Here is a 23,726-nt window from a genome sequence, read left to right on the forward strand (position 1 = left end):
CCCAGCCCTGCTCAACACAGCCTCCAAGTGACCACACTTTCTTATTCCTGCTTTCATCATATTAACACAGGAATAACAAGTGTTTTCAAAATCCTAAATCACATATTTGGAAGCTGTAGCAGGCTAGAAAAACACAAAACCTACAGAGTTGGCCACTTGGTCCAAGTTTTAAGATGTTCAAATTGCCTTGAGACCTGTCACACTTGATCCTGAATTCTGCCCCACGTCACCAGGTTGTCCTGTCTCAGCAAGGCCAGACACTGTGGTTGGCCTTGCTAAGACACCAGGCAAGTTCCAGTGTTCTATCCAAATGTCGCCATCTCCAGAACCACTTGCAAGAACTTGGACTTGGAAATAAGCTTGGTAAAGAGAGCTTGACAGTAGAAATCTGGCGAGCTATAGTGGGGGGCCGTGTAATCAGGGTGGGCAGGACTGCCTCGGGCCTCAGGTGGCTGCATCTAGGTGCTTGATCGCTGCACCCCGGGGGGACAGCACTGTCCACTGTTGAAGTAGTTCAGACTGGCCCCAGCTGAGGGGCCACACGCATGGGGTCCTGCAGACCTCCCTGATTCCAGCAATGCATAGGAATGCTGAATGAAGCCACATGCCAGCCTCTGGGGGAGCTCCCCACCCACTCTGGTAGGGTGCTGCCTCCTATAGTTCGGTCACCTTGGGCACATGAGCCAGCATCTCAGAAATGGGAATACGACCCCCCCCCTTGCCTTGCTCACTGCACCAGACTATTAGATCAGTGCAAAACGGAAGAGCTGTGCAAACAGCCAGGCACTGAAAAAATGTAATGGTAGCACCTACTGGAAAGATATTTAACCTGGAGGCCATATTTTATTACCCACAGCGTTTGCCTGCAAAAAAGTCAAGCGGGATCTCCTTTCTCCTTTTGCTGTACTAGACACCAAATGATATGCCTTCCCCCTCACTTTGTGGAAACTGCCTCCCACCAACTCATTTGGTAAAAGCAATCGGCCCTGGTAGCTACTCTGTGCAATAACTCACGGTTGTGGTTATGGTTATGGTTAATTGTTTCAGGGGTGGGCTAACCGCCCAGAAATTTAGCATATGAACTTAGCAAGAGAGCAGTTGGATGGTCTCTAGGTGGCTGGATGGGTAACATAAACTCAAGAGCTGGAGAGTTGCAAGAGGGGCCAACGTTTTCTACCCCGCCCTGGACCCGACCCTGGGGCACAGAGCCCACGCAGGCTCTGCCAAGGGGGTCCTCTAAACTCGCTCCAGTGGCCTCGTCTGCTCCTTCCTTGTCTTCTCCCCAGCAGTGGTTTCAGTTTTCCTTGAGCAGTTTTGGTTAGATTTATTCCTAGGTTCCTGATGTTTTTTAAAATTCTATTGTAAGCGGCATTTAGTTTTAACAGATAGACGTTGGCCATTTGGGAAGCTAGCAGTCTTGTCTCTGACTTCTGAGGCCAACTTGGGCCCCCAGAGGAAGCGGGCTCTCGGGCCGCCTAGCTACTCTTTCTGCTTCATTCCTTTCTGGTGATTTGAGTTTCATTCTGATATCATTTCCTTCTGTCTGGAAAAAAAAAAAAAAACACACAACTGCCTTTAGCATTTCTTTGTGCTGGTGTCAAAATCTCTTAGTTTTCTTTCATTGCAAATGTCCTTATGTTGCCTACATTCATGAGGGATATTTTGGCCCGCTATAAATGTTTGGGCTGATAGATTTCCTTTTAGCTCTTCGGAACTCTTCTTGTCCTCTCTCCTGGCCTTCATAGTTTCTAATGAGAAGTCAGCTCCTTATTGAAGTGTTGTTCCCCGGACGTAAAATGGGGTTCTTTCCTTGCTACCTCTGCAAGGTTTGTCCTTGCTGTTTGGCTTCCGATAGTTTGACCCTAATATGCTTTAGCACAGCCTGCTTGATGTTCTCTGAATACTCTGAAGCTATAAATTTATGCTTTCATCAAATCTGGGAAATTTCCAGTCATTAGTTCTTCAAGTATTTTTTTTTCTGTCCTATTTTCTCTCTCCTTTCCTTTTGGAATTTCAATGACACGTATTTTAGGCTGATACTATCTGAGAGATCTCTGAGGCTCCATTTATGTTGTCAATCTTTAAAAAAAAACAACAAAACTCTGTGTTTCCTATCGGATAATTTCTATTGATCTATCTTCAGGTTCTCTTACTTTTCCCTCTGTCTCCATTCTGCTGTTAAATTTATCCAGTAGATTTTTCTAAGTCCAGTAGATCGAGGAGTATCTATTTGTGTTTCTATTTACCTGCTGAAATTTCCTGTCTTGATTCATTGTGAGCATATTTTCTTTTACTTCTTTGAGGATAGTTACAATGATAACTGCTTTAAAGTTCTTGTCTGCTAATTCCACATCCAGTTCAGCTCAGGGTTTTTTGTTTTTTGTCTTTTGTTTTCTTGCTATTAATATTCTTTTCTCTTGAGAATGTGTTCCATATTCCTGGTTCTTGGTACGTTGGGTACTTTTAGATTCCTGGACATTATGAAGGGTAAAGTATAGAGACTCTGGATTCTGGATTATGTTATTTTATCCTGATGAGTCTTTATTTTTAAAAAATTTTTTTTCCTTCCTTTCTTCTTTTTCTCTTTTAAAGAGGACACGTATCTTTGTTGGACTCCAGCTGCAACTGACTCTTTCCTGGCCAGCACTTCTGAGCTCAGTTGAGCTCCTCTGTCCTCTGCAGGGCTGCTTGGCTTTGCTCCACACATGTGTGATGCAGGGGTTGGTAGAGACGGAGGCAGGCAGAATCTGGGGATCCTCCCCCAGCATGTGTGCTTCCCCTGCACTCAGGCTTCCACATCCTGGAAGGACAGCTCTTCTTCTACCAGCACCCCCAGCACCCCATGCCAGTCGAGGGCCAGGAAGCTGTGCAAATGGACCCTCATTCCACACAACTCCCCTCCCACAGGCATGGCCTCCTCACCACGATCTGCCTGCTTCTGATCACTCACCAGTGCCTTCAGATAGTTGTCTTTTACTTTAGTTTAGAATCGTCTGTATTCTGTTCAGAGTTTCCAGTTACCATCTGCAGGGGCAAGGGGTGGTCTGGGAGGGTCTTTCTCAGGTAATACCAGAAGTGCAAATTCTTGAGTTTAAGTTTCAGCTTCACCAATTTCTAGCTCTGTGACCTCAGACTAGCTGCTTCACTTCCCCAAGCCTCAGTGTACACATCTGTAAACTGGGATAATAAGAGCACTCACCCTAGAGGGTTGTGTTGAGGGTAAGAAGAGATAACAAGTATGTCTGGTGCAAGAGCGAGAGTGATAAGAGGCAGCTCTTGCCAGACTCTCCATGCTGTTGCATGGGGGGGGGGGGAGTCAGCTTCAGTCTTCCCATCCAACTAGATGCTCATCTAATGAGCAGCGACTATGTGCCCAGCATAAGAGATGGAGGAGATAGTGAAGACCTTGCTGTCAAGGAGCTCACATCCTAGCTGAAACCCAGCGGGCAGAGCATAGTGGCACAGGGCCTTGGGAAGCACAGATGCTAAGTGCTGAGGAGAGGCGGCGGCAGGGGCTCACACATGAGTACATGGTCTTCCTCAAGAGCTGCGCAAAGCTCTTTTTTCTGCTTCAGCAGGCAATTTCACCATGATGTTTTCAATAACAGGCGCTTGCGGTATGAATTTAACAATTTCATAGGCTGGCAGCAAATACATTTTTGCCTGATGAGCTTCTCAGATACATTTTTCCACACCTCTTGTGTTTCCCAGTCCTAGTGGAAGGCCTCCCCTTGGGCCTGCCCTGCAGCCCCCCGGGCAAGTCAGACATCAATCATACCTGTGAAACCTGCAGGTGAGGGAAACTCTACCAACGTCAGCTCATACCAGCACTCAACCCCACCTTCCCAGGGTTTCCTTCTACCCTTTAGTGTCCTATATGGATACCTTCGAAAATGCTTTAGCTGGGCAAAGAGCTGAGATCATCCCTTTTTTATCCTCTGGGAGCCATATTTAGCCAGGTCTATAAGCAGGAGGACCCCTGATTTGGTCCGTTCAGGCTGCTATAACAACATACCACAGACTGGGTAACTGACAAAACAGTAGACATTATTGCTCACTGTCTGAGGCTGGAAGTCAGATCAGGGTGCTAGCATGGTTGGGTGAGGGCCCTCTTCTGGGTCGCGGACTTCTGGTTGTATTTCCACATGACGGAAGATGCTAGGAGGCTTCTGGAGCTTCTTTTATAAGGCGCTACTCCTGTGTCTGAGGATTCCACTCTCATGACTTGAGCACCTCCTAAAGGCCCCACCTCCGAATACCATCACCTTTGCCTGTTAGATTTCAACACAGGAATTTGGGGGGTGGGGTACCGACATTTAGACTGCCCCCTCCCCACATGCTGTGACTTGAGGGCATTGAGAGACCCATTTTTCCCTCCCCCGTGTCTCTTCTCACTCTCCTGAAATTGCTGCTAATGGGTTAGAAAGGAAAGGCAGAGTATTGCCAGTTAGTAGGGGCTCTATTCCTTATTTCAGTGAAGTCGTACTACTTACAGATGCTGAGCATTGTGGTTGGCATATGATTTGTCTGGAAAGCACTCTGGACTTCTCCCATTTGTTGGGGATGCTTTGACCAGAAGGAAAGACATCAAAATAAGTAAACAAAATAGGACATAAGAAGTTCGTTCAGTAGGGTTGGAGCATGTGTGTGGGGGTGGGGCAGGGAAGCCATTCATTCAACTTCCTACATGCTGACCATGTGTCAGGCACTGAGACAGGGCCGGTGACTCAAAGGTGAACTAGATACAGTTCCTGCTCTTCAGGCACTCACAACCGGCTGAAGTGTCTGGAATAAAAAATCAATAGGCTCTAATGTTACGATGGAGGAATAGCCAGAAGACAAAGGGAACCCGGCGTGGGTGGTAGGTGTCAGAGAAAACAACAGAGGAGGCAATGGGGCCTGGGGCTGAGCAGTGCTTTGCCAGACAGATGGGGCCCGAGTGGACAGGGGAAGGGCGGGTCAAGGACAAAGAACAGTAGGCAAGGAGGCGGGGCTGAGGGGTGAGTAGGTGTTCAGGGTTGTGAGAATCCCAGAGCGGTTGGCGCGCCGAGCGCCTTGTGGGGGAGAGTGGCCAGAGTGGGGCAGGAAGGTGGTCAGTGGTCAGACCACAGAGGCTGTGGTGGGTCAGTTTAAGGGATCCGGATTGCATTTCGTGGCCCTGGGGAGTCAGTGGAGCAGTGGCCTATGGAAGTGATACCCAGGAGCTGAGGTGAGAGAGCAGGCTGGGGGGAGGGCAGGCCTGAGTAACCAGGCCAGGGCAAGGACAGGAGAGGTGGGAAGAACATTGGCCGTGGCCTCCGCCTGCCTCACAGTCAAGCCCAGTGTTGTCCCCCAACCTGAGGGTCCATGAAAGGTAATGCTTATTTCTCGGGATGAATTTTAGGGGTGTTACATTTGCTTGTTGTTTTACACAAAAAGCCTTGCCTAAAATAAAACACAAAAATCACCATTTTGATCTACTTATCAGGACCCAAAATAACCTATGTGGCAAAACAGCACAGGCTTAGGGACCCTCTCGTCCAACTCCTGATTTGATGGAGGGTCTTTCAGAAAAGGCTTGACCTGGCCAGAGTTCCCTGCAAACAGATCCATGCAATCCGACCAGCTCGTCTGCCCACGACGTGGAAGGACAGAGTGTGTCTGTTGAGAAAGTGGCTTTCAACCTTCCATATAGCACAGTTTTGAAGTTTCGAATGGAATACATTCCATTCTTGCCAAGAACTACTCATATTTGTGATTAACACTACTGAGGCCAAAACAATGATGCTGGGTGCAGGGATCTGAAGCCCAGTATCTGTCCTGTGGGTCCCGTTTTAAGCAAGCAGCATCCCGCCTCCTGATCAGGTTTGGAGAGCCTGGTGCCAACATTCACAGTTGTGACACTGCAAGTGGCGGCTAATGTCCACAGTGATCAGTAAGTTAGCCGATGGCATCTGTTTATGTCTTGCCCTGCTATTCTGAACAAATGATGTGTATTGAGGATTTTAATACCCCAAAACTGGGCAAAAAATGACATTGGGATAAATGGGAAAAATAAAACACTTTGCCATTATAAATTTCTTTTTGGTAACAAAGATCTGCATTAGAGGAAAAAATAGCTGTATTTAGAATAAATAAGCCAACAGGTTGAAAAACACAATTTGCTGATTATTGGTGGACAGTATACTATTGAATGGAGGAAAGTAATTAATAAATATTATATGTACCCATAAGCATATATCCATATACATAAACACACATACACACACGCGCATATAGGTATTCAGCTCCGGATGACAGAATGTCACAGGTTAGATTTCCCAGAATCAGATACTGAGGCAGGACTTGGGGTGCAAGGTACTCTTAGGAATTCACACTTGTGATGGGAAGAGGGAGAAAGGATGGGACAAAGGGAGAAGCTGCAGGGCAGTGAGGTGTTGGCCAATCAGCAGGGAGCTCTGAAGCAAAATACCATCCCCCAGAGTCGTCTAAAATAGCTCTGCCTTTTTTTTTTTTAAAGTAAACTCTACACCCGACGTGGGGCTTGAACTTGCGAACCTGAGATCAAAAGTTGCATGCTCCACCAACTGAGCCAGCCAGATGCCCCAGTTTTTTTTTGGTTTACTTCAAGAAATAATTAAAAAAAAATTAAAATAGCTGCCTGTGCCTTTACATTCCTGCCTCTCCGTTACCGATTGGAAGGGCATGGCCTCGACGTGGCAGCTCCTTGCCGCTGAGGCCGACCCTGAAGGAGCTGGCCCCCGGGAAGCCGACTACTGCCCACGCTGCCCCTAGATGGGCAGCAGGTTCCGTCTGGGATCTAGCTGGTGCATCTCGTCTACCACAGACCATGGTACCCTTATATTCTTGGTCATTGCATTTCAACTATCTTTTTTGGCTGTTACTCACTCTGCATTTCCTTCCCACCTCCCTGTGCTGCCTCCCCCGTTTCTCTCAGTTCCCTTTCTATCCTCCTTGCTCAACTAAAGGCAGTTTGAGGGTAGGAAGGTGAAGAAGAAATTCCAGCCCTTTCCCTCCACCTCTCCACTGCTGGATGTGGCTGTGTGCAAATATTTATAGCCCCACTGACCTCCAATCCCTCAGCCTTGGCTTCAGCTTCCAGCTTCAGTGCCTTTGTCCAAATCATGAATCCCCTGAAACAGGCCCTCCACCCAGCCTCTATTTATCACCTTTTTTGCAAAACCCCAAATCCCTATTCTCACTGCTCATAACCTACATTTGGGGCAACACTTACATATTTTCTTTAATCCTTTGTTTTATATACAAGACTTTGCAAAAATTAATAATTGAGGAGTAGGGATATGTACATTTTTTTATTCCCTGAAGTGCCTAGATAGTATTGGGTGCTTGGTATGTACTCACGTATTTTGTATTGAACCAAAGGAAATTTCCTTTAAAAGTTCGGTTCAATATATAAAGCGGTTAAATTCCAGCCACATACAGACATTTGTGGCTGCTACTGTTTCCTACCTGAAGGAAAATTAGTGCTTGTGGAGGGATCTAGAGGAGCGAAATGTGGGAATTTAAGTTCATTCACGTTCCAGCCAGCAAGGCAGCGATTTCTAGCTACTGAATGGGCTCCCGGAGTCATATTGCAAAGGTGGAAGGAGTCACTGGATCCAAGTTAGAATCCACCACTCTTGAACTGTTAACCTCGGGAGCCACCAGTCATTTTATTCAAAGCATCAGCAACTCCTGTGATCCAATTTTAGGCTCTACAGGTGCATCAAACAAGGGAAAAGCAGCATACTCCCCACCCCTCGACCCCACTTGGCATATTTAAGATAATTTAAACTCATTCAAAACAGTCGGCTTCCTAGAGTGTAGTGTGGGAGTTCCTGAGGGGGGCTCGAAGACCTTTTCAGGGGGTCTGTGGGGTCTAAACTATTTCATAATAATATTAGGACATTATTTGCTTTTTGTTCTTTCTCTCATGAGTATATAGTGGAGTTTTCCAGAGGACATGTGGTGTATAATGACATTGCTCTGGCAAGTAATGGAATCCGTGTTTTGTGTTTTCTAGAACTTTCTAAGGTGGTAGGTTGAGGGTATAAATATGCGTATTTTCAGACATTAACCCAGCTTGTTTGCAGTACTTGGACTATGCTTTCACTATCTTTCCTTATACATGCTATAATTTCTACAATCTCATTATTGTCCAGTGCATTGTTTTGAAATCCCAAAGTTTTCCTTGCATCTCTTTGTAAACTCAGCAAGAAATGAGTATACTTTATTGTTATTTTTTTGCAATAATTTTAATTTTTTTCAGAAACTTTTCAAATTTAAAAAATTGTATCTAAAATGTTTCTTTAGATTTCCTTATTCAAAAATAAAAAAAATCAGAGGTTATTTTTATTATCTGTATGGATGGGTCAGTGGCTTGAGAACAAAGAGACAAGAAGACTCACTCTTTCAATCCAGCCCTGCGGCATCTATGTCCAAAGTAAGAAAATAGAACTGAAGAATATCCACAATTATTTGAAAAGGCTATTAAATTCCTCCTCTCCTTTTCCAACTACATATCTACATGAGGCCAGATTTTCTTCATATATTTTAACCAAAGCAACATATTGCAACAGACTGAATGCAGAGGCAGGTAAGAGTAGCTGGCTGTCTTCTATTAAGCCAGATATTGAAGAGACTTTAAAAAATTACAACAATGCAGCTCTTCTCACTAAATTTCTACAAAACATATTTATTTTTCCAAAAAATGTTACTTACATTGAGGTATGATGGGTTAATTATTTTCAAAATAACAAATATATGGGTGCCTGGGTGGCTGAGTCGTTAAGCGTCTGCCTTCGGCTCAGGTCATGATCCCAGGGTCCTGGGATCAAGTCCCGTATCAGGCTCTCTGCTCTGCGGGAAGCCTGCTTCTCCCTCTCCTGCTCCCCCTGCTTGTGTTCCTGCTCTCACTATCTCTCTCCCTGTCAAATAAATAAATAAAATCTTTGGAATATATATATATTTTTAAAATTTGTCTTAATTTCTAAAATAATAAGCATTATTTTAGATAAATCAACAAATAAAAGGTTTGGGGGTCATCAATACTTTTACAGAGTGTATTAGAGTCTTGAGACCAAAACGTTTGGGAGCTACTGCCCTAAACTGAGAGGAACCTAGGATTTTAGGGAAATGGGCTCAAGTGACCTAAGGCATGCATCAGTTAGAGGAGGGAGGTGGTTCTTCTAATTAATTCCAGAAAGGGAAAAGAGAACATAGCACAGATAAAAGCCACAGAATTGCTATACCTGAGTGTCTGACGGGACTAGAGCAGAGCTTTTATAAGGGCTGGGCCATGTCTTTTCTTGAAGGAGTCATTTTTTGGACAGAGAGACCTCCTAAGTAGAGAGATATTCTTTTTCCAAGTTTTTTGTTTTTAGTCACTTAATATATTTAACCAAAAAATTCAAGTTACGTGTATCTTGGGTCACTCAATGTTATCCTTTTACATTCAATCACAGAATAAAATTATCAGGATCAAACACTATAAAGTTTTTTACCTGAAAGAACTGGAACTATTCTTTGGGGAACTATTCTCTCTTCAGAATTTTTCTGGTTTGACTGTATAAAAAAATGTGGTATTAGCTTTCTTGTACTCAAAGAAGAATCCAATGATTTAAGGTGGAATTGAGCTTCAATTCTTAGAATTCCAGTCCAAGTAGTTTGTTTTGGAATACCCTCCATTCACCTTGACCTTCCTTCCCGTGTTGACAGGCTTGGGAGAAGTACGGCCCCCTGCTCTGAAGAGCATACACAGTGCTTCCCAGGCCAGGATGCAAGCACAAGATGGACACTGGAAGTCAAAATACCACTTTCTTTGGCTTAATCTGAATTATGGTGTTCAGAGACATGCCTCAAAAGTGTACTATAGTTTCCAGAACATTCCATTAGAAACTGCTCCAGTGTGGGTCCCAAGGACAAGATTCTAAACATCTTGCCTTAAAAGAATGAAAGCACTACTCTGGACGGCCATACCCAGAAACATGCAGGAGTGACAGCTATGCAGTCCTTCACTTATGTCCCACCGTCTCTGGTCTCTTTTTTTAGGAAAAACTTTGGTAATGAGGTAGAAGCACTTCCCTCTTTTTATGGCTACACTAGAGGTCCTATGAGCCCCACTTCTCAACAAATGGCGGCACTTCAAACTAGCGTCTTCTAAACCTCTAGCATTTCTAGAATCAGAAGATGTGAATGCGGTCTTTTTATGTTTTTTTGTTTAAGATTTACTTATTAATTTGAGGGGGGGGAGGGGGGAGGGGCGAGGGGAGAGAGTCTCAAGCAGATTCCGTGCTAAATGCAGAGCCCAACACGGGGCTCGATCTCAAGACCCTGAAATCACGACCTGAGCCGAAACCAAGAGTCAGATGCTTAACGAACTGAGCCACCCAAGTGCCCTAGTCTCTTGATGGTTTAAAGGGGGCATATAATCAGTAGAATGATGCAATAAGGCCTAAAAAGTTTGAGTCTCAATTTCAAAGTTAACAAAATCAGAGACTTTTTACTATAAGGCAGTCAGCTAATTAATTAAGTCATAAGGCTAGAATAAAGCACAATGACTTTTTATTGATGTTTTTGACATAAGGCAAGGTAAAACTAGAAGTTACACAATGCCATCTTGTTCTTCAACTCTTTCAAATTGAAGAGAATAAAATTTTAGGGCAAAAGACCATGTTTTATACTTTTAAAATATATGCACAATGATACTTAAATTATTTTTGAAAATTAATTCACTCTTTCAACAAATATTTACTGAGTGTCTGCCATGAGCCAAGTAGTGAGCTGGGCACTAGGCATACAGCTGGGAAACATAATGGTAAGGTCTTTGCCCTCAAGAAGGCCACAGTAACCACTAGCAATGATTCCATGTGTAAAATGTGGAGGTGCCAAACTAATTAGATGAAAGGGGACACTAGGGAATTTTTCCAGAAATCTCAATCATGAAAGGAGCCACATTCGTTTTCAAAGTTCCAGGCAGCAAGTGATAACAGTGTGGATTTCCCACAGGATGACAGTTGTGATCATTTGTGTTGGTGGTACAAGATGGCTGCAATACGTCTTGGGGCATATGGGAGTCACTGCCCATGCCCTGCGTGTGTGTGTGTGTGTGTGTGTGTGTGTGTGTGTGTGTGTGTCTGGGTCCTATAGTCACAGCCAAGATTATAACACGGAATGGTGCATTTGGAGAAAAAGAATTAATGAAACTTTTCTATGTGTACTGCCACATTTCTACCAGAATGTAAAAACATGAACTAAATTTATAATAACTATACTTCTATTAAATCCAAGGATAATTCTTTTGCTTTATGGAAGACTGGAACATCTTATGAGCATTGAAATAAAATCTGAACAGAATTATAGTCGGCTTTATTCTATCTGCTTCCCAGTAATTTTCCGTGCAAGAAGTTTTATAGATTTTCTTCCCTGTGAAGATTTAGAGATCACGTTTCAACATTTTGACCGTGTCCTTCAATAAAACCCCACATTAAACCAACAGTATACAGAAGAACTACTGGCTGAATTTACATTTTAGTCCAGCCTTCAGCAGAAAAAAGACAGACCAATTTGGTAAGGCGCTCTAGGTTTCAGCTCTGTATTTCTACTAATGGAATAATAATGATGGATGTAAGGATAAAGAGAACAATCACAACATTTATTGAGCACTTACTCCATGGCGGGCACTATGCTGTGGACTTCTCAAGGACCATTCAGCATAGTATTTCTACACCACGATAAGGTAGGTGGATAAGGTAGATGAAGAAGCCAAGCCTGAGAAGTCAAGAAGCTTACCTGTTTAGTATTGGGTAGTTGAGCTGAGGCACAACCCCAAAAATCTGACAATAGCTACACAGCTCTGAAATAAATGTGAATTCTTTAGAAGAAAAATGCTATCTAAAGAACTTCTTTCAAGAAGGCCACAGTGTTTTGTTCATGACAAGAAGCAGCAAAGGCCAAGAGAAACGGACTTGACCAAGATGACACGCTCCTGAACCTGAATGCTGGTCTTTCCAACCCCACCACCAACTCCCTAAAATCTCATCAAATCTCATACAAGGTTTCAAGAGCACTGTTTTCCTTCTTATTTGAGAGAGAGAGAGAGAGAGAGAGAGAGAGAGCACACAAGCAAGGGGAGGGGCAGAGGGAGAAGCAGACTCCCCGCTGAGCAGGGAGCCCAAAGCAGAGCTCAATCCCAGGACCCCAGGAAGGGGTCTGCTGAAGGCCGACGCTTAACCAACTGAGCCACCCAGGCGCCCTCTACCTTTTTCTTTTTTTAATGACTTTTAGTACCATGTAACCAGGGTCTGTATTTTCACCTACAGTTACCTCCGACTCCATGATTGTTGTCTTTGTGTTTCCAGCGTTCATCTGTCCTGGGTCTTACTCATGGGTTTCCCCATTCATCACAGCAAGGCCATCAGGTTATTTTCTTGTCTCTTTTTTAAAGCTACCTGGATGGACAGCTTTGTGCCCAAACCATGAGAGAACACAGTCTCTGCATTTCTTCCATTCAAACGTGAACTTCTGAGTCCCCTTGAATCTCTTCACTCAGTTCATAAGGACTGAAGGACTAGTGATCCTGCATCAGTCCACTAGAGGTTTGGTTCAGTGAACTGAGACTAACCACAATCCACTTGAAAACACCACACCATACTTGGAATGTTTCTCCATTTCCAAAGCAGCATTCTTTTGTGGCTTCACTGGAGTTCTAAATAGCTTTGAGGTGTTAGTATAAAAGCACTTATTTTTTGTACTTATTTTATGTATACACCTTCTTTGTATTGGAATTCACTAGAAGCTACCCAAAAAACTGAAAGAAAAAAAAACATGCATGCTTAAAAAAGTCTCAACATATGCAGGAGGAAGATGATTTGGACACTAAGTATGAAGACAAGATTAGGGAAACAAATGAAGGAGGGGGGAGTAGAGATGTGTCTATTTGATTTTATCACTCACAGGGCCCTGTATTCTGAATATTCAGGCAGAAAACACAATCTACATTTTTTGTATCTATACTATTTGTATTATACTCGGAAACAACTTTTTAAAGTTTCAGATTTGGTGTATTTCCAAATTTTTCCTTTAATGAATGATCTTCCTCTGCCTTCCTTTAAGTATTTAGTTGTACTTTTAGCATTTATTACAGTGGTGCACTGCGTCTTAAAGGGCAAGCTTTTCAAGAGGAACTATTTTAGAGTCACCTGTTTTTGCTACACAACTATGGCACACTTAAAGACGATCCAAGTGCATTGGGAAAGATACCCAACCTACTACTAGGAAAGTATTTTGATTTAAACACATACACACAGTTTTAGTTACACATGAGATAAGTAGATGATAAATGAAGGAACAGTCAGTGGTATAATGTTAATGGATGATGGGAAAGCTCAGTTATCCGATTCCTATTACACTTTGCCTTTTTTGAAAAAGGCAGAACAAATGCTGGCAAGAAGGCACTCATGGTCCAAATGGGTGAAAAGATTCTAGAAAACACAGCTGCTATAAATATGTTCAAATAGCCTGGCCTAGGTTAATTTTTTTCCCAGAGAACTAAGTCTCCAAATAAGGTCTCTGAAGGCTGAGGCATCAGAGGTGCTGAGGAAAACGGAAGGCACGCTGGAATACCAGAGAAAGGAGATTCCCGTCTTTAAAAAAGGGGAAACAGGTGGTTCCACAAACTGCAGACCAATGAACTTGACATAATCCTGGGCAACATTCTGGGATGGATTACTAAATGTAGGGCCCATGAGAACTTAGAAAGGAAAGTGGTAATCTCCAGGAACCTGCACGGGCTCACCAAGAACAATTCATGTCAGATTAACTTTACCTTCTCTCATATTACAAAGTAACTTAAAAGATTATGTAAACAGGTTGAGCAATCTAGATTTTAGAAGGACATGCAATAAGGTTTTCATGATATTTTGGTCAGTAAAGTGGAGAAATAAATACAAGTGGATTGTTAATTCATTCACTCATTTAACAAATATTAAGTTTCTACTCTGTGTTAAGCACTCTGCTAGGCACTGAGGATGGAACAGCAAACAAAACAGACATGGTCTCTGTTCTCAGAATTTCTCAAGAGGGAGAGTCAAAACCCCAAAACTCAAAATGTATTCAAGTTTTTGTAATAAAGACTATGAAGAAACAAAGGCAGGGCAGAGATAGAGAACAATATGAGGGAAGTCTTTAAATGGCATGATCAGGTCTCTCTGAGGAGGTGACATTTAAGCTTAGGTGTAAAGAATAAAAAGAATCTATCTTGTTATGTGGAAGAATGGGGAGATGAGAATTTCAGGAGGGAGCAACATGCGCAAAGGCACTGAGGTAGGAAAGAGACTGGAGTGTTTGAGCCATCATGTGACAGGAAAGCAGTGAGCAAAGTAGTGCTAGAAAAGGTTGGAGAAACAGGCAGATATCCCCAGATAACGAACTGGAGAATAGGAATAAGGAGACTCTCGTGGCCTGTTCTTTCAACACTTTTACCAATGGTTTAGAATCTATTTTTATCAGTTGTTGGAAATCTACTGTCTGTCCTCTTGAGATGTCAATAAAAAAAATGAGTGTTGGAAGAAACATCAATTTGGCTGACCAGATTAGTATCCAAAAAGTATAGCAGCTAAGGGCTTCTGTTCTGGCCTCCGACCTGTGTTTCCATCTAGCTCTGACATTCACTCTCTCTGTGACCTTGGACAAGTTACTTAACCCCTCTAGGTCAGGTATAAAAGACACGTAGAGGATTAGACACAGGCAGCTCAGGTAAATCTATGTCCTACAGAATAATCGATCTGCTGCACCAGGTTATATATGGTTTGCTAGGCCTGGAAGCTCTTCTGGCAGCTTTCCCTCCAGTATTCAGCGCATCACCCAGCCTCTGACATAAGTGTTTATAGATCAAATGTGGACCCTTACATTTGTTTTGCTCATGTCACCAATTAACGATACTGCCTCTCAGACTGATTGTTGGAAGGATGAGGAATTTAGCACAGCCAAATTTTAGAAATCAACTGGCCTTCTAATCATCATTCAGGAAGAGACTGCTATTAAGACAATGTTTTAAAGATAGGATTTGCAAATTTATATCATCCACAATGTTGGAACTACTACACCAAAATATTTCTCTATTCCTGTAATGTCGTTAAAATTCAGTACTGTCTCGATTGCACCCAAGGGTACCTACAAAATCTTTATAGAATTAGATGATGAAGTTTTAAATAATTATTACTGTTCAATTCGAAAAGTATCTTAAGGGGTTTAAGAAAAGCCCTATAAATTTCAAATAATTCATCCTAAAAATAGGAGCAATGAAAGGTAGGAGTAAGGGCCTAATTATAAGTACTTTAAAACAGATGAGAAAAGATTAAACCATTTAGTGTAATGATAAATTTACCTGAAGTTAAAAAAATTCCCTAAAATCTTGGGTTTACAGTTAGAAAGGGATGCTTACTAAACACTTAGAGAAAGAAATGTTGGGTGGTAATATTATACATTCCTACATGTAATCTTGACTATGAAATAAACATCCAATGCAGCTTTCACTTACTAAAATTAACAAAAAATCCTACATCAGTCACGATAGTGTGTGGGGGTTAAATTCACTAACTCCCTCTTCAATCTCACCTTGCCATCCTTTTAGCATTTTTGTCAGATAAAATTTGATGTTCCTTTAGATTTTACTTAATTTCCCCATTTTCTCTATGAAAGTGCATCTAGGAGTGATGAAGTTTTCCTTATTTGATCAAATATTTATTCATCTTTTGCATTAAAAATGTGCCTTTCAAAAATATACTCTCCATATTTTGCTTAATTTAAAAACAGATAGGATGCAGATTATATTAAATGGGAGATACTAGCTTGGCTTCCGTATGATTTGCTTGAATTTGGAGAAACTATGACAAATTTAACTCAAAATCTCCTAGGCAAGCAAATTGCTTGCCTTTCTTTACCACAAGATATGTTTTTTTTTTTTTCTTTCCCTCTTGCAACTGCTCTCAGATGCACTCCTCAGTTTAATTCCAGTGCTAGCAATCTGATCGAGGCAAATTTCACAGGGCTTCCTGCCTCCAATCTCTCCTGGTTATAATCCATTTTACAGCTGCTGGCAGATTTCTAATACCATCTTGCAGTATTAGATTCAGACATTCAAATGTCACAAACAACAGATCTTTCTACCTCAGTACTGCCCCTCATCAGTTGCTAGTGACCACTACACTTTCCACACCTGGCCTCTCCACCCCCCCCCCCCCCGGCTAAGTCCAATTATTAGACATTCTTGTGATCAAACAGACCTGACACCAAATCACCCTGCCTCCACTTGGGTCATTTCTCTGTTTTTCCTTATCAAGCATGTAAGCAGGTTTTGTCTAATTACTTTTTGCTTGGTCTATTTCCAATATATTCTTATCATTACACATTTCTGTATTTGTCTGTGTACCCTCCTAGTTTATAAGTTCCACAAGGCAAGGGATTTCCTACTGAAATCTTATTTTAAGAGACCATCAGTGACTGGGCCTTTGCACTGTCAGTTACTCTAACCATTGAACGATCTGCCTCAAAAGTTGAAGGCACATAAGAAGCCTAGGTCCCTGCTGAATCAGGTAAGGAGTAGAATCTGGAACACATCTGTATACCGTCTCAAAGTAATTTGAGGCCTACGACTCTCTTCCTTTTTCTTTATGTTAGCATCTATCTGTATCTATATAAACTTTCAAACCTTTCGCTGTAAAAACTCATGAAAAAATAATGGAAGGGAACATAATAAATGTTAACAGCAGTCACCTCTTGGAAGATTACAAAAATGGAAGTCAGGAGCAGCAGGGTTGGGGTTGGTGATGGGAAATGATAGAGAAAATGATAATATGGACTGTTTCTTAAATTTTGGGGGGCACTGATTCTTTATAATCTTCAGTACTTCCTAAACATTCCATAACGAACTTGCATTTCTCACGTAAAAATCTACACTAAGATACACAAGCTAACTTGACATGGGAAGCATGACAAATTTGGCATGGATAAAATTTTAAAATTGAGTGCAAGATTTATGATTTCAGTATTTAAACTTTTTGAAAGGCAAAATCCTCTACCTCTACCAAATCCTTTAGATTTTCAAAAATATCTAATGATAAAGAATCGTGAATTGACAAACTAAGATAAATGTTGCCATAACTCTCTCCCCCAGAAGAAATACTTAATCCCATGTAAAATTCCTAGCTGTTGCTGTCCTGTCTCTGGTTTGAAATACTATCCATATGGTGACTCCCCCCACCTCCCAATTCTACATTCATATATCCAACTGCCTGCTCAATGTCTCTGTTGGGGTAATTATCTCAAAACCCAACATATCCAAGGCAGAATTCAATTTACACCCTCCAATTTGCTCCTCTACTGGTTTTCTGAAATCTCAACTAATGGCATCACCACCTTTGCTCAAAATTGGTCATTGTTTCTTTCTTCCCATCTAATCCATCACCAAATTGTCAGCTTCACCACCAATAAAGGTCTCTTGAATCCGACTTCTTCCTACAACTACCATCCCAGTCCAGGCTCTCACCATCTCTCACCTAGATGACTGCAATAGTCTCCCTTATTTTATCCCACTATAGCCTATTCTCCATCTACTAAATGCAGACCATGTCACTGCCTTGCTTAAAACCGTCCAAGGGCTTACCATCACATTCAGAATAAAATCCAAATCCCTTTCTATGGGCTCATAGTCCAAAGCATTCAGGCCCTTGCCACTCTACTTTATCACCTGCCATTCCCCACCACACTCACGGGACTCTGGTCTTACTCTGTTCTCTCTCGTCCTATAAGCTCATTCCTGCTTTGAGACTTTGTTTTCTTGTTCATCAAAATGCTTTTCTTTGATCTTGGTGATTTTCTTCTCATCATTCAAGGTCATTATTCCCCAATGACTATAACTTTGTCTTGTACCCCAATGTATAACCTAAGATGGTGACTGGCACATGGGTCTTCAATAAATACCTGTGAATGAGTGGTTGAAAAGAATCTAAATATTCATTCAAGCTTCCTGGGCATGAAAGCAGTTGTTCTGAATGATCCATACTTTTTACAATGACAACTCCTCCACTCCACCCTCCTCAAAAAAACCCCAACAACCAAGTACCTCCCACAAAAACTCCAACCCCAAATCTTCTTAGAACATACCACATTTTAAAAGTCTATGTTCTGTATCAGCTGTTGCAAAAATATGTAACAAAGCCTGAGCCTCATAGCTACGTGGTGTTTATGTATACACACACTAAGCATTACTGTCCCTTTTGGAGGCTTTTCACCTTGAAGTCAGCCCTTTGTGTGCCTGTGCTGGGCTACAGAGTAAGTGGAGGAACTGGTGTGAGTTTCCCTGTGTTAACACACTCCCACAGATGGCCCTAGAGTGCTGACTCACTCTCAGCCTTTGTGCCTCTACCAAAATGCAGCTTTATAGCGTTCTTTGCTACAAAAATAAAGGATTAGTCCACTAAGACCAATCTCAATAAACCTGACCAAACTAGTGTTTAGTGCCAGCTAGCCAAGGAAACTTGAGATAAAAATGAATAGCAACCAGATCAAAATGTCAAGTAAAAAGGCTCATAAACTCTGAATTTTGTCAAAGTGAAGCACAGAATTCAAGTTTCAATTTTTATGGCTCAAGCCATTATAAATCTTATATAAACCTTCCAATGGACCATAAGAACAGAGAGCAGTTTGTGGAGTATGATTATTTGGGCTCAATTTTTGTTGAGAAGAAATATACATTTAACAATGTCTCTTAATAACTATTTTAAACCAAGCTGTTTCTTCCTCAAAAATTTTTTACGTGTTTAGCCAGAAAATACTGACGCATGCTTTCTTGTTGTAAGGTGACTATATTACAAACAAGACTGTATCGGCAAAACTAAACTTTAGGTGTGGATAACCAAATTTGAATGGCACAAGGATAGTATATATCTATAGAATAAGGCCTTTAAATGATTTTAAATCAGATGGCAATATTGTTTAAAGTAATATGAACATCGTAAATGTATAAATGTATGTGTATATATATATGTGTGTGCATGTGTGTATGTGCATATACACAGAGAGAGAAAGAGAGAGAGAGAATGAATGAATGAATGAATGCAAGAAAGAATGAGAATGGATAGGAATCAGACCAACCTTTCCTTGGGTTAATTACTTTACTATGAAGATGTGTCCAAACTTCTAAAGAATTTCCTGGTTTGTATTAAAATGCACTTCAAAAAGACCATGAAAACAAATATTTAGTTGACAGGCTACAATGGGATTCAGAAAAAGACACAGTGAATATAGACTAAGGTGCAATTTCATGCTGGTGATTTTTCTTTTTTAAAACATAAGCCACTAATTTTTTAAGAAAAAAATTTTAAACCAAAGGTTGCATATTAATATTACACACAAACTGAAACATGTGACTTTTAGCACAGTGTATACATGCTTACATAAAACTCAAATATTTACACATTTAAAACAATTTCCATTTAACATATGAAAGTTCTGAAATACATAAAAGCATTAATATTTTCTATAAAACTACAATTAGAACATCAATTTGCTACAAGCATATAAAACATCAAGTGCTTTCTTGGAGTTTCAAGTTTCCTCTTTAAAACAAGATCTTGCTTGCATATATAATCTTTCTCCAATAATCAATAAGAACTTTTTTTCCCCAAGAGATTATTTTCCAGATACATTATCAAGAAAACGGACCCAACAATTATGCAATATAATTACGTCATAACAACTTAATTGCACATAATGCTTTAAAGTAGGTTTGGATGACGTTCTCGAACACTTTGGTATATGTTCTTCAGGGACTTCTATTAGAAATAACAGGAATTATAAGTCCCCTCAATCCCCATTTTGCTTTAAAAATGGACAAGTCTTTGGTTAAAGTTCTACATTTTGGGCATTTATGATTAATAAAAATGGTCCCCAAACCAATAAATGGTGCTGATGGATTATCAGTTCACAAGACTTCATTTGACTTGTTTCTGATGAAGTGGAAGGCTAAAGATATTCATTTATTATAACATGTCATTGATGGTTTCAAGCTTCCACTTATAAGCAGAGAAATCAATAGGTTAGTCAGTATTTCTCTGTTCGTTTTGTGTTATAATCCAAACTGTACAGTAATTTGCAGTAACTAGAGATACTGTTCCACAGTATATGTGATTACGATTGGAAAGATGAGTAGCATTAAATTTAGAGTTAGCTTACCGAGAATAAGTCAATATTAAACTGTACAGTAATTCTGCATTAACTATAGTAGGTTGTCAGGTAATGCTCATTTAAAAACCCCATACCATTCCATTTACAAGAGAAATTGTTGCAAATGTATAAAACAGCAGATATACAAGGAGAACACCAAACATACTTTATTAGCACAAAAAAGCAGCCATAACAAGGCACAGCAAGCAGAAACGTACATTAGCAGTCAAAGGGTTAGTGTTGCATACAAATATAGCTTTTCTTTTTTGTAGCCTTGGCAACAGCCATCAAGATGTAAAAGAACTTTCTGTAGCAGCAGGTAAGGAGACCAAGGAGCACTCACCAGTGGTACAGAGCACATTAACAAAAAGACACAAGAATGGATTTGACTAGTGCAAAATGTCTAGGACAGAACTGTAAATTCAGCTCAATACTAAGAAGCAAACACTAGGACTTGGTATTACTTCCAAAATAGCTCACTCAAGTAGTATTGCATACTATTCTAAGTGACAAAAAGGTGCTAAGTAAAGTTATTTACAGATACAACGGTTGTACAGTACCTTTTAAATCTGCAATTAGGGTTTCAGATTTTCTATTAGAAATTAACTGCACTGAAATTCTATAAATTGTATTTAAGCGATTCAGCTATGAGCGTTTACAACAAAGAGCTAAATAGTGCCATCCAAATTGTTCACTGCAGTTTAACAATCATCTCAACATCAGCATACCACTGCTGCTATCACTGGACTTGTCTGGGCATCTTCTAGTCTCACTTTCTTCATGGTTCACAAACGCATCATGGGCACAGGAAAAGATCCAACTTTAACTAATCAACGAGTAGACCGCACGTACTAACTTAAGAAATCACACACAGGACTACATTGCAGCTCTTCCCAATGTGTTTTAAGTTAAAGCACTCATTCAAAAAAATTAATACCTAAGGCCTTGAAATAAAATTCTACTACCAACTTTGTAAGCCTGAACTTTTAAGAGCAACTATTTAGAAAACCTGGTTGGCTTAACAGTACCTTTTGCAGAAGAGACAGACTGACTATAAACTATATCAACACTTAAGTGAACTGCACTCTGCCCTTGTGGCCAGAAAATTGCATTTTTCTTTTTTCTCCAAGGAAGGCAGTCTTTATTTTTTGGACTTCCAAAGCTTGATTTATAGTAACTACAAACAGCACTACTTTTGGAAGGTTATAGAAAAATTCTTAGAAAAAATAACAATTTCAAACATTAGTCATACTGTTGAAATACTCATCCAATATTAATAATTTGTTCTTCAGTAAGAAATAGAATTCTTCATAGCAAATGCCCCCGAGTTGCTTCACTCAATTACAATAGTCATTACAAATCAAACCGTTCGCTCAACTGACAAAATGCCTTTGTAGCCTTACTGAACACCTGTAGCTCTGCCCTCTGTTGTCTCAATAGGCACCACGTTTATCTGAGGAAGTGACAGCAGATCGCATCTGACAGATACTAACACTAAGCCTACATACTGCACTGAGAAACACCTAACACTGATACGTGTGCTTGCTATAGGTGTACTGTCTGATGCACAGAAAAGCAGATCGAGTTAACGCCCACTGGGGGCGGGAGAGTTTACTTTGCCTTGACTGGTTCTCGTTCTAACCAGCGAACTCTAACTTTTTGCTTATAATGATACTCTTTCAAAAAATCCTGCAACATTGATGGTAAAGGGAGCCCATCAATTCCATCATATGTAGTGCATCTACAGATTACTGCACGGCAGATATACTGCAGGCTAAAAGGGAAAGTCCTGTTTAGTGATATAGTAAGCAATGGTTCAAAAAACATGCAAGAACTGGGATCTTTATAATGTTCCAAAAGTCCTGTTACAGTGGAGGAGTGAAATACACATGGGTCGTGGGCATCAAAACTAAAGTTGTGATTCCACTGTTCAATTCGGGCATGCAGGGATCTGTTGTAGCGACGGAAGCTCACAGAGAAGAGGTAGTCCTCTTGCGCAGAGTCCCTGAGCAAGAATGTGCCTTCAGGTTTCCCTTCGAGGAGGGCTTCTGCTTCGTAACGGTCCATCACTCCCCAGTAACAGGGATTCCCTGTAATCTGAAGCAAGTCGGGCACAAGGCAGTGTATGTAATCAATCTGCGTATGGACTTTCCAAGCTCCCTGTCTGCTAACATGGGTATGGCTGTCTCCAGACACCTGACGTTGCTTCTGCCTACGTGACTGCAGACACAAGGTGGTAGTGTCCTCTTCTGAGTCACAATTAGCTTGTGGAATTGCAGTACTGTCCCCACTTACTTCAGTCATTCCAGGAGCTAACTTTGGTCCCAGTTTATATAACGGATTAACCTGTGCGGTGGCTTCAAATGTATGTATTTGTGCATTGGGAGGAGGGTCAACCCCCTCTTCAATACTGAGCCGCCTTCTCTCTCGAAGCCTATCTTCTTCATCTTCCGTAGAAACCAAGGATGGATCAAACGTATCGAAAAATGTTGAGTGTGGGCTCACAGGGGCTGTATGCTGTTTAATCAAATGCCATTTTTGGGCTAAATCTGAGCCAGCAGGAAAAGGGCATTTCTCAAGCATTAATTCAGAAAGGTGTATTTTCCTTTTATTAGAAAAGAGGGGTTTTGACTGCTTGCTGTAAGTTCTCGTGGGAAAACACAAGCCCACAGTGTCTCGCAACCTCTGTCTCAGAGAGCGGCTTCCCACTGCTCTGCTGGACACGCTGTCCGTGTCGTGCGCGGAGCTTACACCACACCGCCTCTCTCTCCTCGGAAGTCCGCTTCGAGTTCTACCAAACTTTTTATCGGTATCCAATGAACTCTGTGTCTTGGTAGAACAGGAATGTTTTTTCTTCCCACCCCACGGTGCATGCCGAGAGTAGGAATCTCTTCTTGCAAGTCTTGCTCCTGGGGTGACACACGAATCATTATCCTTGTCAATGCTTATTTCAACAATCGGAGGAATTTCAGCGGCGCAGTTTTGGTTTCTCCTTGAAGGATTCTTGGAAGGGCTTAATCCCAGTTGTAAGGCAACGTTTTCTCTTAAGGGACTGCTTTGTTGCTGAGGAGCCAAGTCTCCTATACTGATGTTTCTCTCTTTCACAGACAAACATCTGCTGGAGTTCATGTCCACATTTTCACTACGGCTCCCTCCCTCGTGACCGAAGAGATTCTGACATCTGTATTTGAAGTTATTCCACATCTTCCCCACTTTATCCATTGATCATAAGATCTAAAGACAAAATAGGAAGAGGAGAAACTGAAGTTAAGGTGGTGTGTGCAAACAAAACGGGCAGTACCCCCCCACACACACACACATTGGAAATTTCAGTGGCGCTGGTCACAGTCTTAAGGTTGCCGGTCCTCTGGTCTCTCGCAGCACTCAGGGCATCATTAGTCAGGCCAGTCCTCACTCCCCATTTCCTTTCAGATGGAATACTCAGATCTCATGGGAAAGGAAACAAACCCTCTCAATTAAACCCTGGGTTCTTTTCCCCACGC

General features: G+C 41.4%; 1 protein-coding gene across 8 annotated transcripts in view; it reads right to left on the reverse strand.

Annotated features, from left to right (window-relative positions):
- The window catches only part of SOCS5 (suppressor of cytokine signaling 5), a 112,717-nt gene that overhangs the window by 33,316 nt on the left and 55,675 nt on the right, over positions 1 to 23,726 (reverse strand). For 6 of the 8 annotated variants that reach the window (XM_073897755.1, XM_025868880.2, XM_073897753.1 and 3 more), the window contains one exon: positions 12,102 to 23,457. In XM_073897755.1, coding sequence (XP_073753856.1) covers positions 21,835 to 23,445 — 1,611 coding nt within the window. In that variant the 5' untranslated portion in view covers positions 23,446 to 23,457 and the 3' untranslated portion in view covers positions 12,102 to 21,834. Of the gene's footprint in view, positions 1 to 4,493; positions 4,567 to 12,101; positions 23,458 to 23,726 lie in introns of those variants that run through there. The other 2 variants (XR_012379832.1, XR_012379831.1) reach the window with 2 other exon arrangements.

The sequence above is a fragment of the Callorhinus ursinus genome, unplaced genomic scaffold (genome assembly GCF_003265705.2).
Source record: "Callorhinus ursinus isolate GAN/ISIS: 27379988/994484 unplaced genomic scaffold, GSC_fseal_2.0 scaffold10, whole genome shotgun sequence".
Lineage (NCBI taxonomy): Eukaryota > Metazoa > Chordata > Mammalia > Carnivora > Otariidae > Callorhinus > Callorhinus ursinus.